General features: G+C 47.0%; 1 protein-coding gene across 1 annotated transcript in view; it reads left to right on the top strand.

Moving 5' to 3' along the window:
* The window catches only part of plek (pleckstrin), a 67351-nt gene extending 47254 nt beyond the window's left edge, over positions 1-20097 (top strand). Inside the window, exons 4-9 of the mRNA XM_038807121.1 lie at positions 6513-6604; positions 8345-8529; positions 10648-10752; positions 13098-13181; positions 13977-14052; positions 19258-20097. Of these exons, the coding sequence (XP_038663049.1) occupies positions 6513-6604; positions 8345-8529; positions 10648-10752; positions 13098-13181; positions 13977-14052; positions 19258-19397 (682 nt within the window). The 3' untranslated portion in view covers positions 19398-20097. The remainder of the gene's footprint in view (positions 1-6512; positions 6605-8344; positions 8530-10647; positions 10753-13097; positions 13182-13976; positions 14053-19257) is intronic.
* The last annotated feature ends 720 nt before the right edge of the window (positions 20098-20817 follow it).

Genomic DNA, 20817 nt, shown 5'->3' with positions numbered 1-20817 from the left:
ACAATTGCTTCACAGCTCCAGGGTCCCAGGTTCGATTCCCGGCTTGGTTCACTGTCTGTGCGGAGTCTGCACGTTCTCCCTGTGTGTGCGTGGGTTTCCTCCAGGTGCTCCAGTTTCCTCCCACAGTCCAAAGATGTGCAGGTTAGGTGGATTGGCCAGGCTAAATTGCCTTTAATGTTCAAAATTGCCCTTAGTGTTGGGTGGGGTTAATGGGTTATGGGGATAGGGTGTAGATATGGGCTTGGGTAGGCTGGGTGGGCTGGTGCAGACTTGATGGGCCAAATGGCCTCCTTCTGCACTGTAAATTCTATGAAACCTGAGCCTCATTGTGGCAAGTCTCCGTAGGTGTTTGTGGCCTCAGCACTGACGTCATCAGCCATCTCCTAAGTGAGTACGCTTTGTCCCTGAGGAGCCAACCCACCAGCTGTTGCTCTCCTTCAAAAGTGTCTGGGATCTGTGAGCGCCCCAAGATGTAACTGTCATGGACACTCCCCGGGAAACGGGCACACACCTGAATGGTGCGTATCATGTGGTCACAAATGAGTTGGACATTGAGGGAGTGGAATCCCTTGCAGTTTGTGAATGGTACTACGTGATGCCATGCAGACCACAGGAGCAAGTGGGTGTAGTCGATCATACCCTGCATCTGGGGCACATCTGCTAAATGGGTAAAGTCCCTGGCCATGGAGTGCTGGTTCACCTGGCCCCGGTCTAAGTTTATATATATGTGAGCCCTCGCATAAAGGGAATCTGTCATCTCCCTAATACATTTGTGTGTGGCTGACTGGGAAATGCCAAATTTCCCAGATCACCCATGCTGCCCTTTCAGGGCACAGACGTTCGGAGCAGCCGTCCTGGCAGTGTCCTCCCATTCCATGTGGTGCCAGCTTTTGCAGGACCTGGAAAAGGTGATCCACGGTCCCCCGGGACAGTCAAAGTTTTCTCCGGCCCTGAAGCTCCAACATGTACATGTAGGATGTCCGATGTCGGAAGGCCCTTTGCCGGTAGTGTCTCGTATGGAGCTCCACCATCCACGGTGCTGCTCCCGGAACACCTACAGGCCCAGACTCATCCTTCTCAGGTGGCTGCTGGTCCTGGCTGCATGCAGCGACACATCGATGTCTCTGCTGCTGCTCGATTGCTATGAGTAGAAAAGCCAACTTGACAGACTTCATGATTCACCAGAATCATGCACTGAAAAGAAGAGAGCATCAAAATGAGCATTGAGCATTCCTGACATAGCCCTGACTCCCAGCCCTATACACCTCTAGGACATCCAACTATGCACTTCCTTCTTAGTGAGTGCCTCTCTACTAAGCCTCACACCCTCTCCTCTCAACACTTCCCTGTCACTATAGTCACTTCCCCACTGTTGTTCCTCTCAACGTCTTGAAAAGAAAATTTAGAGTACCCAATTCATTTTTTCCAATTAAGGGGCAATTTAGTGTCGCCAATCCACTTACCCTGCACATCTTTGAGTTGTGGGGGCGAAACCACACAAACACGGGGAGAATGTGCAACCTCCACACGGACAGTGACCCAGGGCCGGGATCAAACCTGGGACCTCAGCGCCGTGAGGCAGCAGTGCTAACCCACTGTGCCACCGTGCTGCCACTTTCCCTCTCAACGTCACCTGGATGAGGCACGTGGACCGTTGAGAGTCTCAGTGGTACCGTACCCCGACCATCTCCAAATACCCCCCCCCCCCCCCCCCCCCCACTTCCCACCACTAACCCTGGGGTTAGTTGAAAAGACAGTGGTCTGCATCCATGCAGGGGTCCTCAAAGACACCCCTTTCATCACCTTGAACGGGTGAGTGATGATAGACATCACCATCACGCCTTACATAGGGGTACGCATCAGTATCATCTATGTCATGTTAATGCTTGTATGAGCATTGGAGTTCAATGCCTGGAGCCGATGCTTCAAAAGGTTAAAAACTCCACTCGGTGGCATGATGTTTCGCTCTGCAGATTTAATTGGCACAACTGATGACTCGTCAAGGGAGGGTGAGTTAACCTATCAGGAAAATAACTGCCTCTTGTTGCAGACGAGGCACAGCTGATTTGATTGAAGCCTGCAGTTAGCATGACAAGCACATCCCAAAAGGGCACCCAATTCACAAGGGACGCAAAGTTGTCAAGGCTTCCATCAGTCACAGCCATCCAGTCCAACACTAATTCCTGACAGAGACAAAGAAAATGTTCGCAATCTTAGAAACACCACATCGTCTAAATGTGACACAAATTAAGATCATTTTTAGTATTGATCAATTATTATGCCAAATTTAGCAGCACAGTTGAAGATTTTACACATGTTGCTATGGGTCAAATAATCTTGGCACTGGTCAGAAGAATGTGAAAATACATACAATGAATGAAAGAACTTTTACTGAAGTCAGGGTTGTCGGTTCATTATAATCCAAAAATGAAGTTGCAATTAGCTTGCGATGCCTCACCCTATCGGGTTGGTGAAATTGTTTCTCACATTATGCCTTCAGGAGAGGAACGACCAATAGCATTTGCTTCATGCATTCTTACTAGCACAGAAATTAATTATGCTCAGCTAGACAAAGGGGCTTTGAGCATCATTTTCGGTGTAAGAACATTCTACCATTACCTTTAATGCCGTTATTTTACCCTTTTGATGGATTATCGACCCTTGGCTACAATCTTTGGGCCATATAAAGGTATACCTTCTTTGGCAGCTAGTAGATGTCAAAGATGATCATTGATATTGTCAGCACACACTTACGATATCTAGTATCGCAAGTCAGAGCAGCATGCAAATGCTGATGCTTTACTTAAAAGGGAACGGTATATACCATATCAAGACAGCTCCATATCATCCAACAAATGGATCAGCCAAACATCTTGGGCGGGATTCTCCTAGCCCTGGGCCGGGCCGGAGAATCCCCGCGAACGGGCCACGCCGCCCCGACGCCGGGACGCAGAGCGGAGTATCGGCGCCATTGGCACTGGCGTGGTTGGTGTAGCACCTGTCGCAGGCCACTCTACGCGGCCGGCCTGCCGATTCTCCGGCCCGGATGGATGTAAGAAAAGAGTCCTGCTGGTGCCGTTCTAACCTGCTCTGGGCCGGTGGGACCTCAGCGTGGAAGGGTCGAGTGGCGGCCTGTGTGGGGGGAGGGGGAGTCCGACCCTGGACAGGGCCACCGATGTGGCCTGGCCCACGATCGGGATCCACCGATCGGCAGGCCGGCCTCTGTGGCTGGGGGCCTCCTTTCCGACGCGTCGGTCTCTGTAGTGCTGCGCCATGTTGCGTCGGGGCCAGCGCATTGAAGGAGGCCACTGCGCATGCGTGCGTTGGTGCCAGTGCCACTGCACATGTGCGCGTTGGCGCCGGCACAACTGCACACTCATGGATTCCGCAGCGCACAGTTCGCGCCGGGATCAGCAGCTGGAGCAGCGCAAGCCCCTCCAGCACCGTGCTGGCCCCCCTGTAGGGGCCAGAATTAGTCCTGGGAGCGGCCAGTTCACACCGTCGTAAAACGGCGACGGCGTTTACGATGGCGTGGACACTCTGTTGCGGGATTGGAGAATCTCGCCCCATGTATAATCGTTAAAGCATTTTATCAAAGGACTAGGAGACATTATAGAGAAGACTAAGCAAATTTCTAATATCTTACCGGAACACTGTACTTGCTACCACACAAATCTTACCAGCAATGCTGTTATTTAAGAGGAAACTATGAACATAGTTTGATTTGTTAACTCCACTTGATTCAGTTTGATTTGTTAACTCCAGAGATTTTCAAACGACAACAACAAACACAAATTGCTAGGAGGGAGTAAATCTCTAAAAGACGAATATTTAACCAGGGAGAGAGAGTGCTAGCTAATAATTAGAGCATCAATGAGATATGGTACCAGTTATGATCCCAGCAAAGACAGGTCCAATATCATACATTGTATAGACAGATGATGAAAGAGATTGGTGACATCATGCTGATCAGTTACTTGCTGCACAAAGTGAGTTTGCAGAAACTTTTCAAGATGTTCTACCTTTCGAAGATCTGGAGAGCTATACTTTGAACAGGAGACCGGGAACGCCAAATTCTATGAAAACGGAATAGACGTCTAACACAGAGACTGTCTTATTGAATTGTATTTATGTATAGAAACAACATACCAGGGGATCTGCAGTGGGATTCTCCGACCCCCCCGCCGGGTCAAAGAATACCCGGGGGGGGCGGCGCGAATCCCACCCCGCCACCCCGACATCGGCTGCCATATTCTCCGGCGCCGGTTTTCGGGCGGAGACGGGGTTCACGCCACGCCGGTCGGGGGCCATTGGCAGCGGCCTCCCCGGCAATTCTCCGGGCCCAATGGGCTGAGCGGCCGTCCGTTTCTGGCCAGTCCCACCAGCGTGGAGTAGACATGGTCCCACACACCGGGACCTGGCAGGTAAGTCGGCTGGGGTGGTCCTCGGGGTGGCCGGGGCGGGGGGATCCAACTACGGGGTGGGGGGCCCCACAGTGACCTGGCCCACGATCGGGGCCCACCGATCTGCGGACGGGCCTGTGCTGTGGGGGCACTCCTTCCTTCTGCGCTCGCCCCTGTCGGGCTCCGCCATGACCGACGTGGAGAAGACAACCCCCTGCACATGCGCCAGAATATGCTGGCCGGTTTGCGCATGCGTGGAACGACGTCGGTGGTTCCTTGCATGCACGAGATGACGCCGGCACTTCGGTGAATACGGTATCTTGCGCAGTTCCTTCTGCGCCGGCTGGCACAGTGCCAACCCCTGCGGCGTCCTCCTAGCCCCTGGAAGTGTTCCGCACATTAGGGGGTTGTTGATGTTGGAGTGGTTCACGCCAGTTTTCCCGCCAGCATGGGGACTTAGGGAGAATCCCGCATCTATTGTACAAATGTTAATTGTTGTCATTGCACTAATGAAGTAAAGGGCGAGGGGTGTTATGTATCTGGTAATACATTCTTGCTGGTTCTGCACCATGTGACTCAGCAGAGTGTTTGCACGGGCTTTGGGCAGATCACTATCTTGACTGTATGAACCTTAATAAACCTCTCATCGTGTTTTACAAGAATCCAGAATGTACCTTCATACCCTTTCTCTTTGTGGCAACAAAGAAATATATCAGTTCTTGTTATCTTCATGTACTATGATAATAAATGAATCAGTGTATAACAAAATATTTAGTTCAAGACTAGTTATTTAATTTTGAATAAACTGTGGGTAGACTAAACTATTGCTAGCCAAACTGTGGAGCTTCTAACCATGCTATTGTAACTCTGACTGGTTCTGTCCGGTGCAGGTGTCCTGTCTTGCATGACACCTAGTGGTCGGAGGCTATATACACTTGTCACATACAGTGTTACTGCATATCATTACAGTTCTCTTCAGTTAAGTAGCTTGCTGGTACTTATGTAGGTGTGTGTGTGCACAGGTGCGCATGACTGCAAGTTTGTACAATACACACTAAATTATCCAAAGAAGAAACGAGTCTCTCAAGTGGAAATCCTAGCTCTTCAGTAAGCAGTCATGTGTTATTAGTCGAACTGCCCCCATTCAGTTTTCTTGGTTTTATTTATTGGTCCTTGTTAAAGAGACCCTGGGATGGTCTATAAAACTATAAGACCATAAGATAGAGGAGCAGAATTAGGCCATTTAGCCCGTTGAGTCTGCTCCACCATTCAATCATGGCTGATATTTTTCTCATCCCCATTCTCCTGTCTTCTTCCCATAACCTCTGATCCCCTTATTAATCAAGAACCTATCTATCTCTGTCTTAAAGACACTCAGTGATTTGGCCTCCACAGCCTTCTGCGGCAAAGAGCCCCCACAGCACAGATTCCACCCTCTGGCTGAAGAAATTCCTCCTCATATCTGTTTTAAAGGATCTGTGCCCTCGGATTCTAGGCTTTCCCACGAGTGGAACATCTTCTCCAAGTCCTGTCTATCCAGCCCTCTCAGTATCCTGTAAGTTTTAATAAAATCCTCCCTTATCCTTCTGAACTCCAACGAATACAGACCCAGAGTCCTGTCTTCCCTCATGTGACAAGCTCTTCATTCCAGTGATCATTCTTGTGAACCTCCTCTGGATCCTTTCCAAGGCCAGCACATCATTCCTTAGATACGGGGCCCAAAACTGCTCACAATATTCCAAATTTGGTCTGACCAGAGCCTTATACAGCTTCAGACGTACATCCCTGCTCTTGTACTCTAACCCTCTTGACATGCATGCTAACATTGCATTTGCCTTCCTAACTGCCGACTGAACCTGCACGTTAACCTTGAGAGAATCTTGAACTAGGACTCCTAAGTCCCTTAGTGCTTCTGATTTCCGAAGCCTTTTCTCATTTAGAAAATAGTCCATGCCTCCATTCTTCCTACCAAAGTGCATAACCAAATACAGACCTATTGAAGGTCCTATTAAAAACAAATTTGAAATTGTGTTCAATGTTGTTTGCTGTAACAAAGAGACTGGTTTGTGGGTCCTAATTTTCGAAAAAAATGTTCTCTCCTTTGTTTAGTGCTTTATATCTTTCGATGAAGGACCCTGAGACAGGAGTCAAAGAACTGAAATTGCAAAAAGACAAGAAAGTCTTCAATCATTGCTTTGCAGGTAAATTTAAAACACATGAATGTTTTTCTATGTGATAGTGTTATTGAGGGATATCTTACGTACTCATCAGCAGATTACAATCTCCAGTATGAAGACTCTCTGTCACTTTGGCTCATAGACTTTTGTTGCACAGGTTCATGTTCATCAGTCCCCTCAGTAGAGCGACCAAATAGATTAAGTCAAACATCATGCAAGAACAACTTAATGTTTATATAGTTCCATCAAAGTATCAAAATGTCTCAGGACGCTTTTAAAAATCTTGACGATGAACAAGAGGGAGGTAGTAGACTGATGGCCAAATATTTGGCCAGAAGAGTTAGTTTTTAAGGAGTGCTTTTAAGGAGAAGTAATGAGGTTCAACAAAGGAATTCCAGAGCTTGGGGCCCAGGCAGCAGAAGGCATGGCTGCCAAAGGAGGAGTGATTAAAATCAGACATGGTCAAGAGACCAGAATAGAAGGAGTGCAGAGATCCTGAAATCTTGTAGGTCTAGAGGAGGTAACAGCAATCAAGGAGTGGTGAGATTAAATATTGTCTAAAAACTGGCAATGAAAGCCATTGTACATTAGCAACAATACTAATGCAACTAATGGAGGGTAAAATTCAGACCCATAGTACCCAGATGTTTACTGGGTTGCATAGGAACAATTCTGTAACATCATTAATATATGCACAGACACATCAGGGATCAATAGGTTAGAAAGGACTAGGGTGATGAAGAAGAGTTGAGATGCTCTTCACCAAAAAGTCCCATATGGCCAGCGTCTCAAATAGCCTCTCCTATTCAAACTCCTACATCCTGGCTTCATGTGCCCGGCCCTGTTTATAACTTTGTGCGGAGGTGTGAAAGTGCATGTCTGGTGCCTGTAAACCAGACAACTCCAGGATGGGAGGGCTCATCAGTTTTAATTGTCAGTCTATTAGGAGAAGATAACTCTGATTTGAAAACTCCCAGATACGGGTAAACTAGTAAGATATACATTGGCTAACAATGCAAACTGTTCGTAAGATTGATCACAAAAGTGCCAAAGTGCTGGGCAATGATGTATAGAGTAGATGAGACCCTTTAGCCTTATTAGCTGCTCATCAAGGAGAAGGACATCTTCAACATCAAACCTGCATCCTTTCGTCGGCTATGCTTATGGCATGCATTGCACCATTGTAGTTTTAACTGCCCTGAATGAAAAAGTGGGAGAGACTCTGCACAAACACCACCTACTTTAGTATACCCAACGTGCAGGTTGTTTAGCAAGTCATCATCGACTTGAATTCTTCATTGAAAATTGGACCTGGTTTTCAATGGAAAATCTGTGGATATGATATATTTACACTTCAGTAAGGCTTTAAAACCATTAAGGTTATTGCGATTAGACGAGCCACTTGGAGGACACAAGCTCAAATCCCACCGTTACATGTTGATAAATTGAATTTGGCAAATCTGGAATTTAATGGACATGCACCAGAAAAATAAATGGCTGTGAGAGATGACGAATTGTCGCAAAAACCCAGCGGCTTACAGATTTCCTTCAGAGAAGGAAATCTGTCACCCTTACCTACTCTGGACCTGCAGGTTAATTCAGCCCCACAATACGTGCTTGATTCAAAATGTCCTCCCACAACAACTTCTGCAGCAACTTCCAGCATTAAATGATGGTTCCTCAGCTTTGCCCATATCCCGAGAATAAATAATGCTAGAAAAAGGAATGAAATGCTTTTTCATTCATTTTAAAATCTTATTGCAGGTGCCTCTGTGATTGACTGGCTGCTGTCATCTAACTTTGTCAGGAATCGTCGGGAGGGGCTGATGTTGGCAGCAGCCCTCACCTGCGATGCATACATTCAGCCAGCTGAGGACAAGGCCAAGGCAGCAGCTGAACAAGCAGCAGAAAGCTGCTTTGTCGATGACACTGATGCATATTATTTTTTCGTAAGTGGTCAGAATATTTCGTTGATTCTTTTTCCTGTCTGGCACTTCAGGACATTTCTTGTGTGACAACAGTCCAGAATGGTACCCAGGGTTGAGGGACTTCAGTTAATGTGGGGAATCCGGGATTGTTCTCCTTAGAGCAGAGACGGTTATGATGAGATTTAATAGAGGTGGTCAAAATCCTGAGCGATTTTGAGAAAGTAAATAGGGAGACTTTTTCCAGTAGCAGAATGGTCAGTAACCAGAGAACATAACTTAAGGCATTTAGCAAAAGAATCAGAGGCAAGATGAGGAAACATTGTTTTACACAGTGAGTTGTGATGTGGAATGCACTGCCTGACAGGTTAGAGGAAGTAGATTCAGTGGTAATTTTCAGAAGAAATTTGGAGAACGAATTTACAGAACAATGAGGGGAACGGGATTATTCGGAGAACTCTACTAAAGTATCGGCACAGACACAGCTGGTCAATTTCTGTTCCTCTCTGTTGTAACAATCCTTAACTTGATGATTAAGGGTGTTTTGGAACTCAGATGAGTTGATAGAGTTAAAGTGCAGACCAGCCACTGTCTAATTAAATGTCTCAAGTACATGAATGGTCTCATCCTGTTCATGTGTAATCGAGCAAACCAGAGCAAGGCTGTTCTTTCATTTCATTTCATTCTGGTGGAGTAAGTAGCTTCAATTTTCTCAATGGCATATCTTTGATAATTGTTCAATTAAAAAAAAAAATCACTTGTGGGTCTCTAAATTCTTCACCTGACTTCCACAGGTTTAATAATAGTGTTTCAGCCAATTTTGAGGTGTACACGCCATTTAAATGTAGAGAACACACCAATTTGCTCACTGCAAGGTTCCAACGAGAGCAATAAGATGAAATGATTAGATGTGCTTTTTTATGAGCAATCTTAGTTGGGGGATAACTGTTACCTGGGACATGAGGAGAATGCCACTGGCTTTCTTCAAGTTGGCATAAAACATTCATGGAAACATAAGAATATGAGAACATAGAAACAGGAGACCATTCAGCCCCTCAAACCTTGTCCCCCATTCAATGAGAGCATGGCTGATCTGTGAGCTAACCCCATTTACTCACCTTAACCTCATATCCCTTAATACCTTTGGATAATAAAACATTATCAGTATTAGATTTACTGATTTACAGGCTAAATCTCCTGATCGCGACTTCGACCAGTTGGAATTGTTTCTTTCTATATAGTCTATGTCCCCTTTAGTCTCTTGAAAACTCGGATCAAATTACCCCTTAACCTTCTAATTCCCAGGGAATACAACCTTTGTTAGTTTAACCGTTCCTCATAGATTAACCCATGGTTCTGGGGAATGTATGCTGCATTCTCTCCAAGGCCAATATTTCCTTCTTGATGTGTGGTGTCCAGAACTGCTCATAGATGTAGTCTAACTAGGATTTTGTATCTTCAGTTTAGTGTGTCATCCAAAAGACGGCACCTCAAACAGTGCAGCAATCCCTCAATACCAATTACATTTAACATAGAAACCCCCACATGCTGTCACACAGAAAGTCGGACAAGTCCATTGTACAATTCTAAAGGACCGTATTACTGAGAGGGTTCGTGTTTCCTGCGATTCCGCCCCTTGCTGCATGTGAAAAATGAAATGAAAATGAAATGAAAATTGCTTATTCTCACAAGTAGGCTTCAAATGAAGTTACTGTGAAAAGCCCCTAGTCACCACATTCCGGCACCTGTTCGGGGAGGCTAGTACAGGAATTGAACTGTGCTGCTGGCCTGCCTTGGTCTGCTTTAAAAGCCAGCTATTTAGCCCTGTGCTAAACCAGCAACTAAAGATCAGGGATGGGATTTTCCGCAATCCCCGCGGCATGTTTTGGGGCGGAGGTGGCCTGCTATTGGCCAGCAGTGTTCCCACCACTGCCAATGGGGTGTGCCGTTGTTTGCACCCTCTGCCGCTGGGGAACCCGTGGGGGAGTGGCTCACCCTCAGCGAGACTGTATGATCCTGCCAGCAGGAACGGCTCCAAAGTCCAACCAACGCCTTGATGGGTTTGGTGAAATTGCGTGGATTGCTTTACTTTGGGAAGATGTTTAATTGTGTTTACCTACATTGCATGTTCCCTTCCTACAGGCTGACAGTGGCTTTTTCAGTGAAGGAAGTTCAAGTGATGATGATGAACTTTTAAAAGAGGAGTTTCGAGGAGTTATTATAAAACAAGGATGCCTGCTGAAACAGGTTGGTGATAAAGGCCTGGATCTGCGTTATATTACTAAAGGTTAAAGGGACAGCAGCATTGTACCTGTGCAATAACGTGGTGGAACCATTTGAAGGATAACAGTATAGTATCATTCTTATGTTACTTTACTGCAACACTGTCTGCTTAATCCACAAGTGACAACATCAGATATTGTGATAGGGCAGCTGAGGCTCAGTGGTAGCACTTTCACCTCTGAATAACTAGGCACAGGTTTCAAACCCCATTCCAGTGCTTAAGCACAAAAAAACTCCAGGTTGATACTCCAGTACTAAGGGAGTGCTGCACTGTCAGAGATGTGGCTGGGATTCTCCCTTCTGGGGACTAAGTCCCCACGCCTGCGGGAAAACCGGCACCAAACACTCCAGCGTCAACAGCCCCCGAAAGTGAGGAATTCTCCAAACTTTCGGGGCTAGGTGGACGGCGGAGGGGTTGGCGCCGCTCCAGCTGGCGCCGAAGGGCCAGCGCATGTTCACGCATGCGTGGAATGGCCAGCGTGATCTTGCGCGTACACGCACCGGTCAGTGTATTTCAGCGCATGCGCGGGGATTCTCTTCTCCGTGCTGGCCCCCGGGCAATATGGCGGAGCCCTACAGGAGCCCGGCGCGGAGGAAAGAAGTTCCCCTATGGAACAAGCCCGCCTGCAGATTGGTCGGCCCCGATCGCGGGCCAGGCCACTGTGGGGCCCCCCCCCCCCCCCCGGATACGGATCCCCCCACGCCCCCCCGAGGACCGCCTCGCACACTTACCTGCCAGGTCCTGCCATGCGTGAGGTGAGTAATTCACTCCGGCGGGACTGGCCAAAACTGGACGGCAGCTCATCCCATCGGGGCCCGGAGAATCGCTGGGGGAGCCGCTGTCAACGGCCCCCGAACAGCGTGGCGGGAATCCCGTCGCCGCCCGAAAAACAGCGCTGGAGAATAGGGCAGCCGGCATCAGGGCGGCAGGGCGAGATTCGCGCCTCACCCCGGGGATTCTCCGACCCAACGGGGGGGTTGGAGAATCCCGGCCGTTGTCTTTTGTGTGAGACATTAAACTGAGGCCCTCTGCCTGTTCAGGTGGGTGCAAAGGATTTCATGGCATTATTCTAAAGAAGAGCAAGAGCAAGGCCCAGTGTCCTGGCCAATATTTATCCCTCCATTAACGTCACAAAGACAGATTATCTGGTCTTGATTGCATTGCTATTGAGGGAGCCTGCTGTGTGCCGACTGGCTGCCAGGTTTCCTACATTACACAGTAATTTTCAAAAGTATTCTGTTGACTGGAAAGCATTTTGAGATGTCTGATTATTGTGACAGGCACTATTTAAATTCAAGCCTTTCTTTTCTTTCAATTGGGCCTCTGGGCTCCATTCCCTCCGCTCAGGCTGACACCCTCTTTCCTTTTCAACCCTTCTCCGCTCTTCTTCATTGCTTTGCATCCCTGCCCCCCCCACCCCCACTCATCTCTGAGATGATCTGTTATTGCACTTAACCAGGGTCCTTATCTCTTCTGTGGTTCTGCAGGCCCTAATTGCAGATGTTCCCTTGTGTGTTCTTGCCTACAGCATTCAGAGACCCAGCCATACTCACTGTGGCACCAATAATAATCTTGATTAGTGTCACAAGCAGGTTTGCATTAACACCGCAATGAAGTTACTGTGAAAATCCCCTTGGCTGCACACTAGGCGCCAGTTCGGGTACACAGAGGGAGAATTCAGAATGTCCAGTTCACCTAACAAGCACGTCTTTCGGGGCTTTGGGAGGAAACCAGGCCACCTGGAGGAAACCCACGCAGACATAGGGAGAATGTCACACCAGAGCATTAGCGGTCAGATCTGGCATGAATGTGCACAGCACATGGAGTACAGGCCTGGTGGCCACTGATCTTTGTCAGCAAGTTCCAGCACACTGACTGGATTCAGAAAAGCTGATCTTTGACATGTTCCATCGGGAACTGTGTGGTGAATGTATTATACCAATAACCCACCATTGGATTTGTATCTATGCTGTTGCCCTTGTATTTGTATCGGTGCTATGCTGTTGCCCTTGTGGGCTCCTCCTATGGGCCATTGTATGGCATTATCCATAGGGGAACATGTTGGGGCATGTATGGGCTCCGCCCATGGCTCCTCCCCTTGAAGGGAGGTATAAAGAGCAGTCGACCTGTAGGCGGTTCTCAGTATTGGATCAGTCGCAGGCAGGCACTGTTCTAGTTGATTAAAGCCACAGTTTATTTCTACTTTTGTCTCGAGTGAATTGATGGTCGCATCAAGCTGATCTAGCTTTCAATGGGCACAGATGTGCTGTGGAATGTTTCACCGAAGGTCTTTTTTTTCCTCTAACAGGGCCACAGGAGGAGAAATTGGAAAGTCCGAAAGTTTGTCCTGAGAGATGATCCTGCCTATTTGCATTACTATGACCCTACAGCGGTACGGATTGTGCGCACTGTCTTCAAACGTCACTCTCCAGAAACTTCTCTGTACACTGTTGCTCTTTCCCCCCCAACCATTGTAACTTACAAAATCCAGGGCACAATTTTAACTTCTCCCATCTGGGCCCAGGTGAGGCGGCTACAGTTCAAATGAAGGACATATTGCCCTTCATGCCATGCCCTGATAGAATTCTCTTCCAGCCTTCACAAGAAAGCACAGGGTCATTACTTCTCCCAGATTACCAACCTCCACACCCCCTCTCCCCATCTCCTCCACCCCAGTACATAAGCAGGATGGCTTTGACAATAGAAGAACAGCCCATTCAGTGTCATGGCTCCAGGTAACTGCAAAAAGGAGAGCGTGAAAGATATGTGAAGAGAGGAGATGGAAATCATTTAAAAAACTAAATGCTTGGCTTCATAGAGTCACAGAATGACCCAGAAGAAGGCCAATCAGCCCATCATGCCAATTCCTACTGTTTGGTAGAGTTATACGATCCGTCCCATTCCCCCTATGCTTTTTCTCCACAGCTCTTCTCCTGGAAGAATTTATTCAATTCCCTTTAAAAGTTTTTATTCCAGATCACAACAACTCACTGCAGATATTTTTCCTCATCTAACCTCGGGTTCTTTTGCCAATTATATCAAATCTCTGCCCTCTTGTTATCAACCTTCCTCCCATTGCAATCTCTCCTTATTTATTCAAAATATTTCAAGGTATGTGGCTCTGCAATGAGGCCCGTGCTTTGTGTTGGAATTTATCGACTCTTTTCCCATTTTCCTTCCCCCACAGGATGATCAGGATCAGCCTCTTGGTTCCATTCATTTGCGGAACTGTGTGGTGACTGCTACAGATGGTCCCTCAGATGGTAAGTATCCCTCCTGATTTGACCCAGGAGATTGTTTTCCCAGGTTACTCATCAAGAACTCAAGAAAAATGCCTTCAAATAATTTCAGATAATTTCATCGGAGGCATCAACATCTCGATTTAAAAATTCCCATCCTTGTTTTCAAATCCTTCCGTGGCCCCATCTCTCTCTGCAATCTCTTCCAGCCCTGCAGCCCTCCAAGATTTCTGTGCTCCACTAATTCTGGCCTCTTGAGCAGCCCCGATTTTAATCACTTCACCACTGGCGGCCGTGCCTTCAGCTGCCTGGGTCCCAAGCTCTGGAATTCCCTCCCGAAAGCCCTGTGCCACTCTTCTTCTAAGAGGCTCTTTGTGATGAATGATATCTGTATAACTGTACCTTACCTTTAATGCGATGGCCCCTTTAAGACCGGGCTTGGAACACTGGGGGACTCCGCCTCTGGCTCCACCCCCAGCAAACTGTATATAAGGTTACGCTTAGTGGGCAGCATGCTGTGAGCACACTTCTCGGCTGCTGTCTGGTTCTCTGGTAATTAAAGCCTATGAATTACCAATCTTCTCTCCTGTGTCGTAATTGAGGGCATCTCACTATTAAAAACCTACTTATTTGGCAATGTGTTTGGTCACCTGTCCTAATATCTCCTTGTTTGGCTCAGTGTCACATTTAGTCTGATTACTACTCCAATGAAGTGTCATGGGACATTTACCACTTTAACGGTGCTATGCAAATGCAAGTTGTTGTTGATAGATACCTAATGCTTCACTGCCTTAAAAAGAATGAAATCTGAAATGGCGGAGTCAAAATTGGAATAGCTTTCATGCTGAAAGATTTCTACATGCTCAACTTTCTTTTGCCCATTGCAGTAAAAGCAAACAATAAAAAATTCAAAGCAAACAATAAAGCCAAATAGGCACTTTAAATCTAGTCAGAAATAGGTTGCAATCACGGATAGTTAGTGGTCAATTAACAAGTTACAGAAGACGACTTCCGGTGGCGGCGGCCATGGAGGAGTAGTCGCACATCCGATAGCTCCCGCCTGAAATGGACTTTCGGACCTCTTTTCCCGGATTTTTGTGGACTTTATGACATAAATCGGTGGAGTGAGCAATAGTAAGGAGGATTTCCCCCCCAATGTATGGATAGCTGGACCAGAAGGGGCCATGTGAAATGAATTAGTCCTGATAGAGGGAAGCGAGTGGAGCTGGCAGTGCGGTGAAGCATGGCAGACAGCAAGGACCAGGGAGCGCCGGCTCACTGGCCAAAGGAGCAACAGATGGAGCTTTTCAAGAGTTGCTTTGCCGAGCGAAAAAAAGATACATAGAGCATAGAACGATACAGCGCAGTACAGGCCCTTCGGCCCACTATGTTGCACCGACATGGGAAGTCAAAAACTAAAGGCCATCTATCCTACACTATGCCATTATCATCCATATGCTTATCCAATAAACTTTTAAATGCCCTCAATGTTGGCGAGTTCACTACTGTTGCAGGCAGGGCATTCCACGGCCTCACCACTCTTTGCGTAAAAAACCTACCTCTGACGTCTGTCCTATATCTATTACCCCTCAATTTATGGCTATGTCCCCTCGTGCTAGCCACCTCCATCCGCGGGAGAAGGCTCTCACTGTCCACCCTATCTAACCCTCTGATCATTTTGTATGCCTCTATTAAGTCACCTCTTAACCTTCTTCTCTCTAACGAAAACAACCTCAAGTCCATCAGCTTTTCCTTATAAGATTTTCCCTCCATACCAGGCAACATCCTGGTAAATCTCCTCTGCACCCGTTCCAAAGCTTCCACGTCCTTCCTATAATGAGGCGACCAGAACTGTACGCAATACTCCAAATGCGGCCGTACCAGAGTTTTGTACAGCTGCAACATGACCTCATGGCTCTGGAACTCAATCCCTCTACCAATAAAGGCCAACACACCATAGGCCTTCTTCACAACCCTTTCAACCTGGGTGGCAACTTTCAGGGATCTATGTACATGGACACCGAGATCCCTCTGCTCATCCACACTGCCAAGAATTTTACCATTAGCCAAATATTCCGCATTCCTGTTATTCTTTCCAAAGTGAATCACCTCACACTTCTCTACATTAAACTCCATTTGCCACCTCTCAGCCCAGCTCTGCAGCTTATCTATGTCCCTCTGTAACCTGCAACATCCTTCCACACTGTCTACAACTCCACCGACTTTAGTGTCGTCTGCAAATTTACTCACCCAACCTTCTGTGCCCTCCTCTAGGTCATTTATAAAAACGACAAACAGCAACGGCCCCAGAACAGATCCTTGTGGTACGCCACTCGTAACTGAACTCCATTCTGAACATTTGCCATCAACTACCACCCTCTGTCTTCTTTCAACTAGCCAATTTCTGATCCACATCTCTAAATCACCCTCAATCCCCAGCCTCCATATTTTCTGCAATAGCCGACCGTGGGGAACCTTATCAAACGCTTTACTGAAATCCATATACACCACATCAACTGCTCTACCCTCGTCCACCTGTTCAGTCACCTTCTCAAAGAACTTGATAAGGTTTGTGAGGCATGACCTACCCTTCACAAAACCATGCTGACTATCCCTAATCATATTATTCCTATCTAGATGATTATAAATCGTATCTCTTATAATCCTCTCCAAGACTTTACCCACAACAGACGTGAGGCTCACCGGCCTATAGTTACCGGGGTTATCTCTACTCCCCTTCTTGAACAAAGGGACCACATTTGCTATCCTCCAGTCCTCTGGCACTATTCCTGTAGCCAATGATGACATAAAAATCAAAGCCAAAGGCTCAGCAATCTCTTCCCTGGCTTCCCAGAGAATCCTAGGATAAATCCCATCAGGCCCCGGGGACTTATCTATTTTCACCTTGTCCAGAATTGCCAACACTTCTTCCCTACGCACCTCAATGCCATCTATTCTAATAGCCTGGGTCTCAGCATTCTCCTCCACAACATTATCTTTTTCCTGAGTGAATACTGATGAAAAGTATTCATTTAGTATCTCGCTTATCTCCTCAGCCTCCACACACAACTTCCCACCACTGTCCTTGACTGGCCCTACTCTTACCCTAGTCATTCTTTTATTCCTGACATACCTATAGAAAGCTTTTGGGTTTTCCTTGATCCTACCTGCCAAAGACTTCTCATATCCCCTCCTTGCTCGTCTTAGCTCTCTCTTTAGATCCTTCCTCGCTTCCTTGTAACTATCAAGCTTGACCCGATGAACGCATCGATCGACCAAATGGTCGTGACTCAGGCGGCTCAGAGGAAAGCGATTCAGGAGATCGAGTTTAAACTCTCCAACCAAGAGGACGAGATAACTGTACTGGAGCACAAGGTGAAGGTGCTCGAGGACCGCCACAAGAAGATGCAGGAGAAGCTGGAGGAGCTGGAGAGCAGGACCAGGTGGCAGAATTTAAGAATCGTTGGCCTTCCTGAAGGCATTGAGGGACCAGACGCGGGAGCATATGTGTTGGGTATGCTGGAGTCGCTGATGGGAGCGGGGGCTTTCCCTCAACCCTGGAACTGGACGGAGCGCACAGTGCTCTCGCAAGGAAGCCCAAGGTGAATGACCCGCCGAGGGCCATGGTGGTTCGTTTTCACCGTTTTTCAGATGAGGAGCGCGTCTTGCGGTGGGCCAAGAAGGAACGGAGCAGCAAGTGGGAGAACAGTGAATTGCGCATCTATCAGGACCTGGGAGCGGAGCTGGCCAAGAGACGTGCTGGGTTCAACCGGGCAAAGGCGACCCTCTTCAAGAAGGGGGTGAAGTTTGGGGAGTTATACCCAGCGAGGCTGTGGGTAACGCATGAAGATCGACACTACTATTTCGAGTCGCCAGATGATGTTTGGACATTTATTAAAGAGAAGAAGTTGGACTCGAGTTAAAAGGCACTTAAGCTCCGAAGATGGGATGTGGCGGTGGCTGTAATTGTGTTCTGTTTTAAACAAGATTGTATTTAGTCTTGGGCGAGAGAATGGGCTGGAGGGATGGTTGGAGGGCGCTTTGTTTCGCAGGGAGTTGATACGTGGGGGAGGTGTCCCTGAAGGTCGCATTATGCTTTGGGAGACTAGAGCCAGGATTCTCCCCTACCCGGCGGGGCGAGGGATCCCGGCGTGATGGAGTGGCATGAACCACCCCGGCGTCGAGCCACCCCAAAGGTGCAGACGTCTCCGCACCTTTAGGGGCCAAGCCCTAACATTGAGGGGCCAGGCCCGCGCCAGAGTGGTTGGGGCTCCGCCGGCTGACGTGGAAGGCCTTTGGCGGCACGCCAGCCGGGGCCAAAGGGACTTCGCCGGCCGGCGGAAGTCTGCGCATGTGCCGGAGGGCAGCGGCTGCTGACGTCACCCCTGCACATGCGCAGGAGAGGGAGTCTCTTCCACCTCCGCCATGGTGAAGACCATGGCGAAGGCAGAGGGCGGAAGGAAAAGAGTGCCCCCACAGCACAGGCCCGCCCGCCGAGCAGTGGGCCCCGATCGCGAAACAAAATATTTTACAAATACTTCAATAAAAATATTTTTTAAAATACAAGTTATAGAAGACACATTTGGTGAGATGTGTTGGGGACTGAAACAGTCTAGTGAAACTAAGAGAAGCAGTTGGCACGGTAGCATGGTTAGCACTGTTGCTTCACAGCGCCAGGATCCCAGGTTCAATTCCCGGCTTGGGTCACTGTCTGTGCGGAGTCTGCACGTTCTCCCCATGTCTGCGTGGGTTTCCTCCGGGTGCTCCGGTTTCCTCTCCCCAGTCCCGAAAGACGTGCTGTTAGGTGAATTGGAAATTCTGAATTCTCCCTCTGTGTACCCGAACAGGCCTCGCAGTGTGGCGACTAGGGAATTTTCACAGTAACTTCATTGCAGTATTAATGTAAGCCTACTTGTAACACTAACAAAGATTATTATTATTAAACATTAAAAAGAGAAATAGTCGTTAAATAAAAAAGGGGGGAGTCAGGATCTGAATGGATGGAAATAGGTTTTTCATCACTGGTTACCTCAGAAGTCTGCCCAGACAAAAAAAATAGGCCAATAAATCCTCCCCCTTTTGAGATAAACACTTTTGAGATAACTTCTTTACAAAAACTCCTTTACAAAGGTAGAGGGTAGTTTATCGTAAATAAACACGTATTGATTGTTTTTTTTTTAAACTGAATATTTGCCGCCAAGTATCTCATACAAAGTATTTTCTTTACAGGAAAGAAATCTGAAGTAAAGGGAAACCTCTTTGAAATCATCACAGCAGATGAAGTGCACTATCTGATACAGGCTGCGACACGGGAAGAACTCACCGAGTGGATTAAAGTCATTAAAAGTGTAGCAAGTACTGGAAAGTAAAGGCAGTGTTCAACAAACACCATATTGCTGGTATCCCAGAGCTATTTACATCACATATTAGCACTTAAAATAAATCTTAAACCATGTATTGCTGAGATCAGCAACATAATCAGTGAATGTACACTGTGTGATGACTAAAATAGTGTTTCCCAACTTGCGGATGTTTCTGAAATTATCACATGTGTTTCACTTCCATTTTCTTAATTGCATGCTTCATTTTTTTTAATTCTAAAATCTTCTTAACTGTTATTTGTACCAAATATCAATAGTTATTTATAGTTAATGTTGTTTGACCTCGATGTGCCGAACATACACTTTTGCTACTGGCATGTGGATAGTCACTCTTTACCTGTGACGTCCGCAAGATATTTTTTTAAACTGAAAAATATAGTAGAGATTACTGGATTAGTATCTGATGAAAATAAAATTGGTGGCTTACCAGAGATATTCATTAATAAACGATTATACTGAGAAAGTTTTTCCATTAGTTTACTAATAAACACTTCATTTCATTTACCGCAGTGGAAGTATTTAAATATTTTCTCCCTTGTTTACAGTCTTAAAAGTAACAGTCACTTGATTTGACATAGCACCTTTAATGGAGTGAAATGTCCCAAAATGCGTTACAGGAGACTGTCAGAACAAAGTTTTCCGCTAGTCTCACAAGCGGTTCAATTAAATTAAATGTTTCTTCCACCTAGGTTAATCCCAGATCTGAAGGGGTTGGATTGTGAGGAGAGGTTGAGTAGACTGGGACTGTACTCGTTGGAATTTAGAAGGATGAGGGGGGATCTTATAGAAACATTTAAAATTATGAAGGGAATAGATAGGATAGATGCGGGCAGGTTGTTTCCACTGGCGGGTGACAGCAGAACTAGGGGACATAGCCTCAAAATAAGGGGAAGTAGATTTAGGACTGAGTTTAGGAGAAACTTCTTCACCCAAAGGGTTGTGAATCTATGGAATTCCTTGCCCAGTGAAGCAGTTGAGGCTCCTTCATTACATGTTTTTAAGGTAAAGATAGATAGTTTTTTGAAGAATAAAGGGATTAAGGGTTATGGTGTTCGGGCCGGAAAGTGGAGCTGAGTCCACAAAAGATCAGCCATGATCTAATTGAATGGCGGAGCAGGCTCGAGGGGCCAGATGGCCTACTCCTGCTCCTAGTTCTTATGTTCTTATTAATCATCATGTTGTCTGTGTTTCCTTTTATTTTATTTCAAAGCCACCCCTCTCCACTCATTGCCGCACTGAGTTACAAAGCCGTGATGCCGTCCATTCACCCCAACAGGTCGGTGTTGGCATTGATGCTGCATGCGGGCTTCCTCCACCCCTGTCCATCTAGCCCTATTAGCATAGGAAAATATGAGTTGGGTCATGGTTATCTTCGCTGGAGATATAACTCTCTTTAAAGAGTTGCGGG

Source organism: Scyliorhinus canicula, chromosome 1, assembly GCF_902713615.1.
Source record: "Scyliorhinus canicula chromosome 1, sScyCan1.1, whole genome shotgun sequence".
Classification (NCBI taxonomy): domain Eukaryota; kingdom Metazoa; phylum Chordata; class Chondrichthyes; order Carcharhiniformes; family Scyliorhinidae; genus Scyliorhinus; species Scyliorhinus canicula.
Note: the sequence above shows the minus strand (reverse complement) of the source record. Positions and strands in the feature narration are given on the sequence as shown.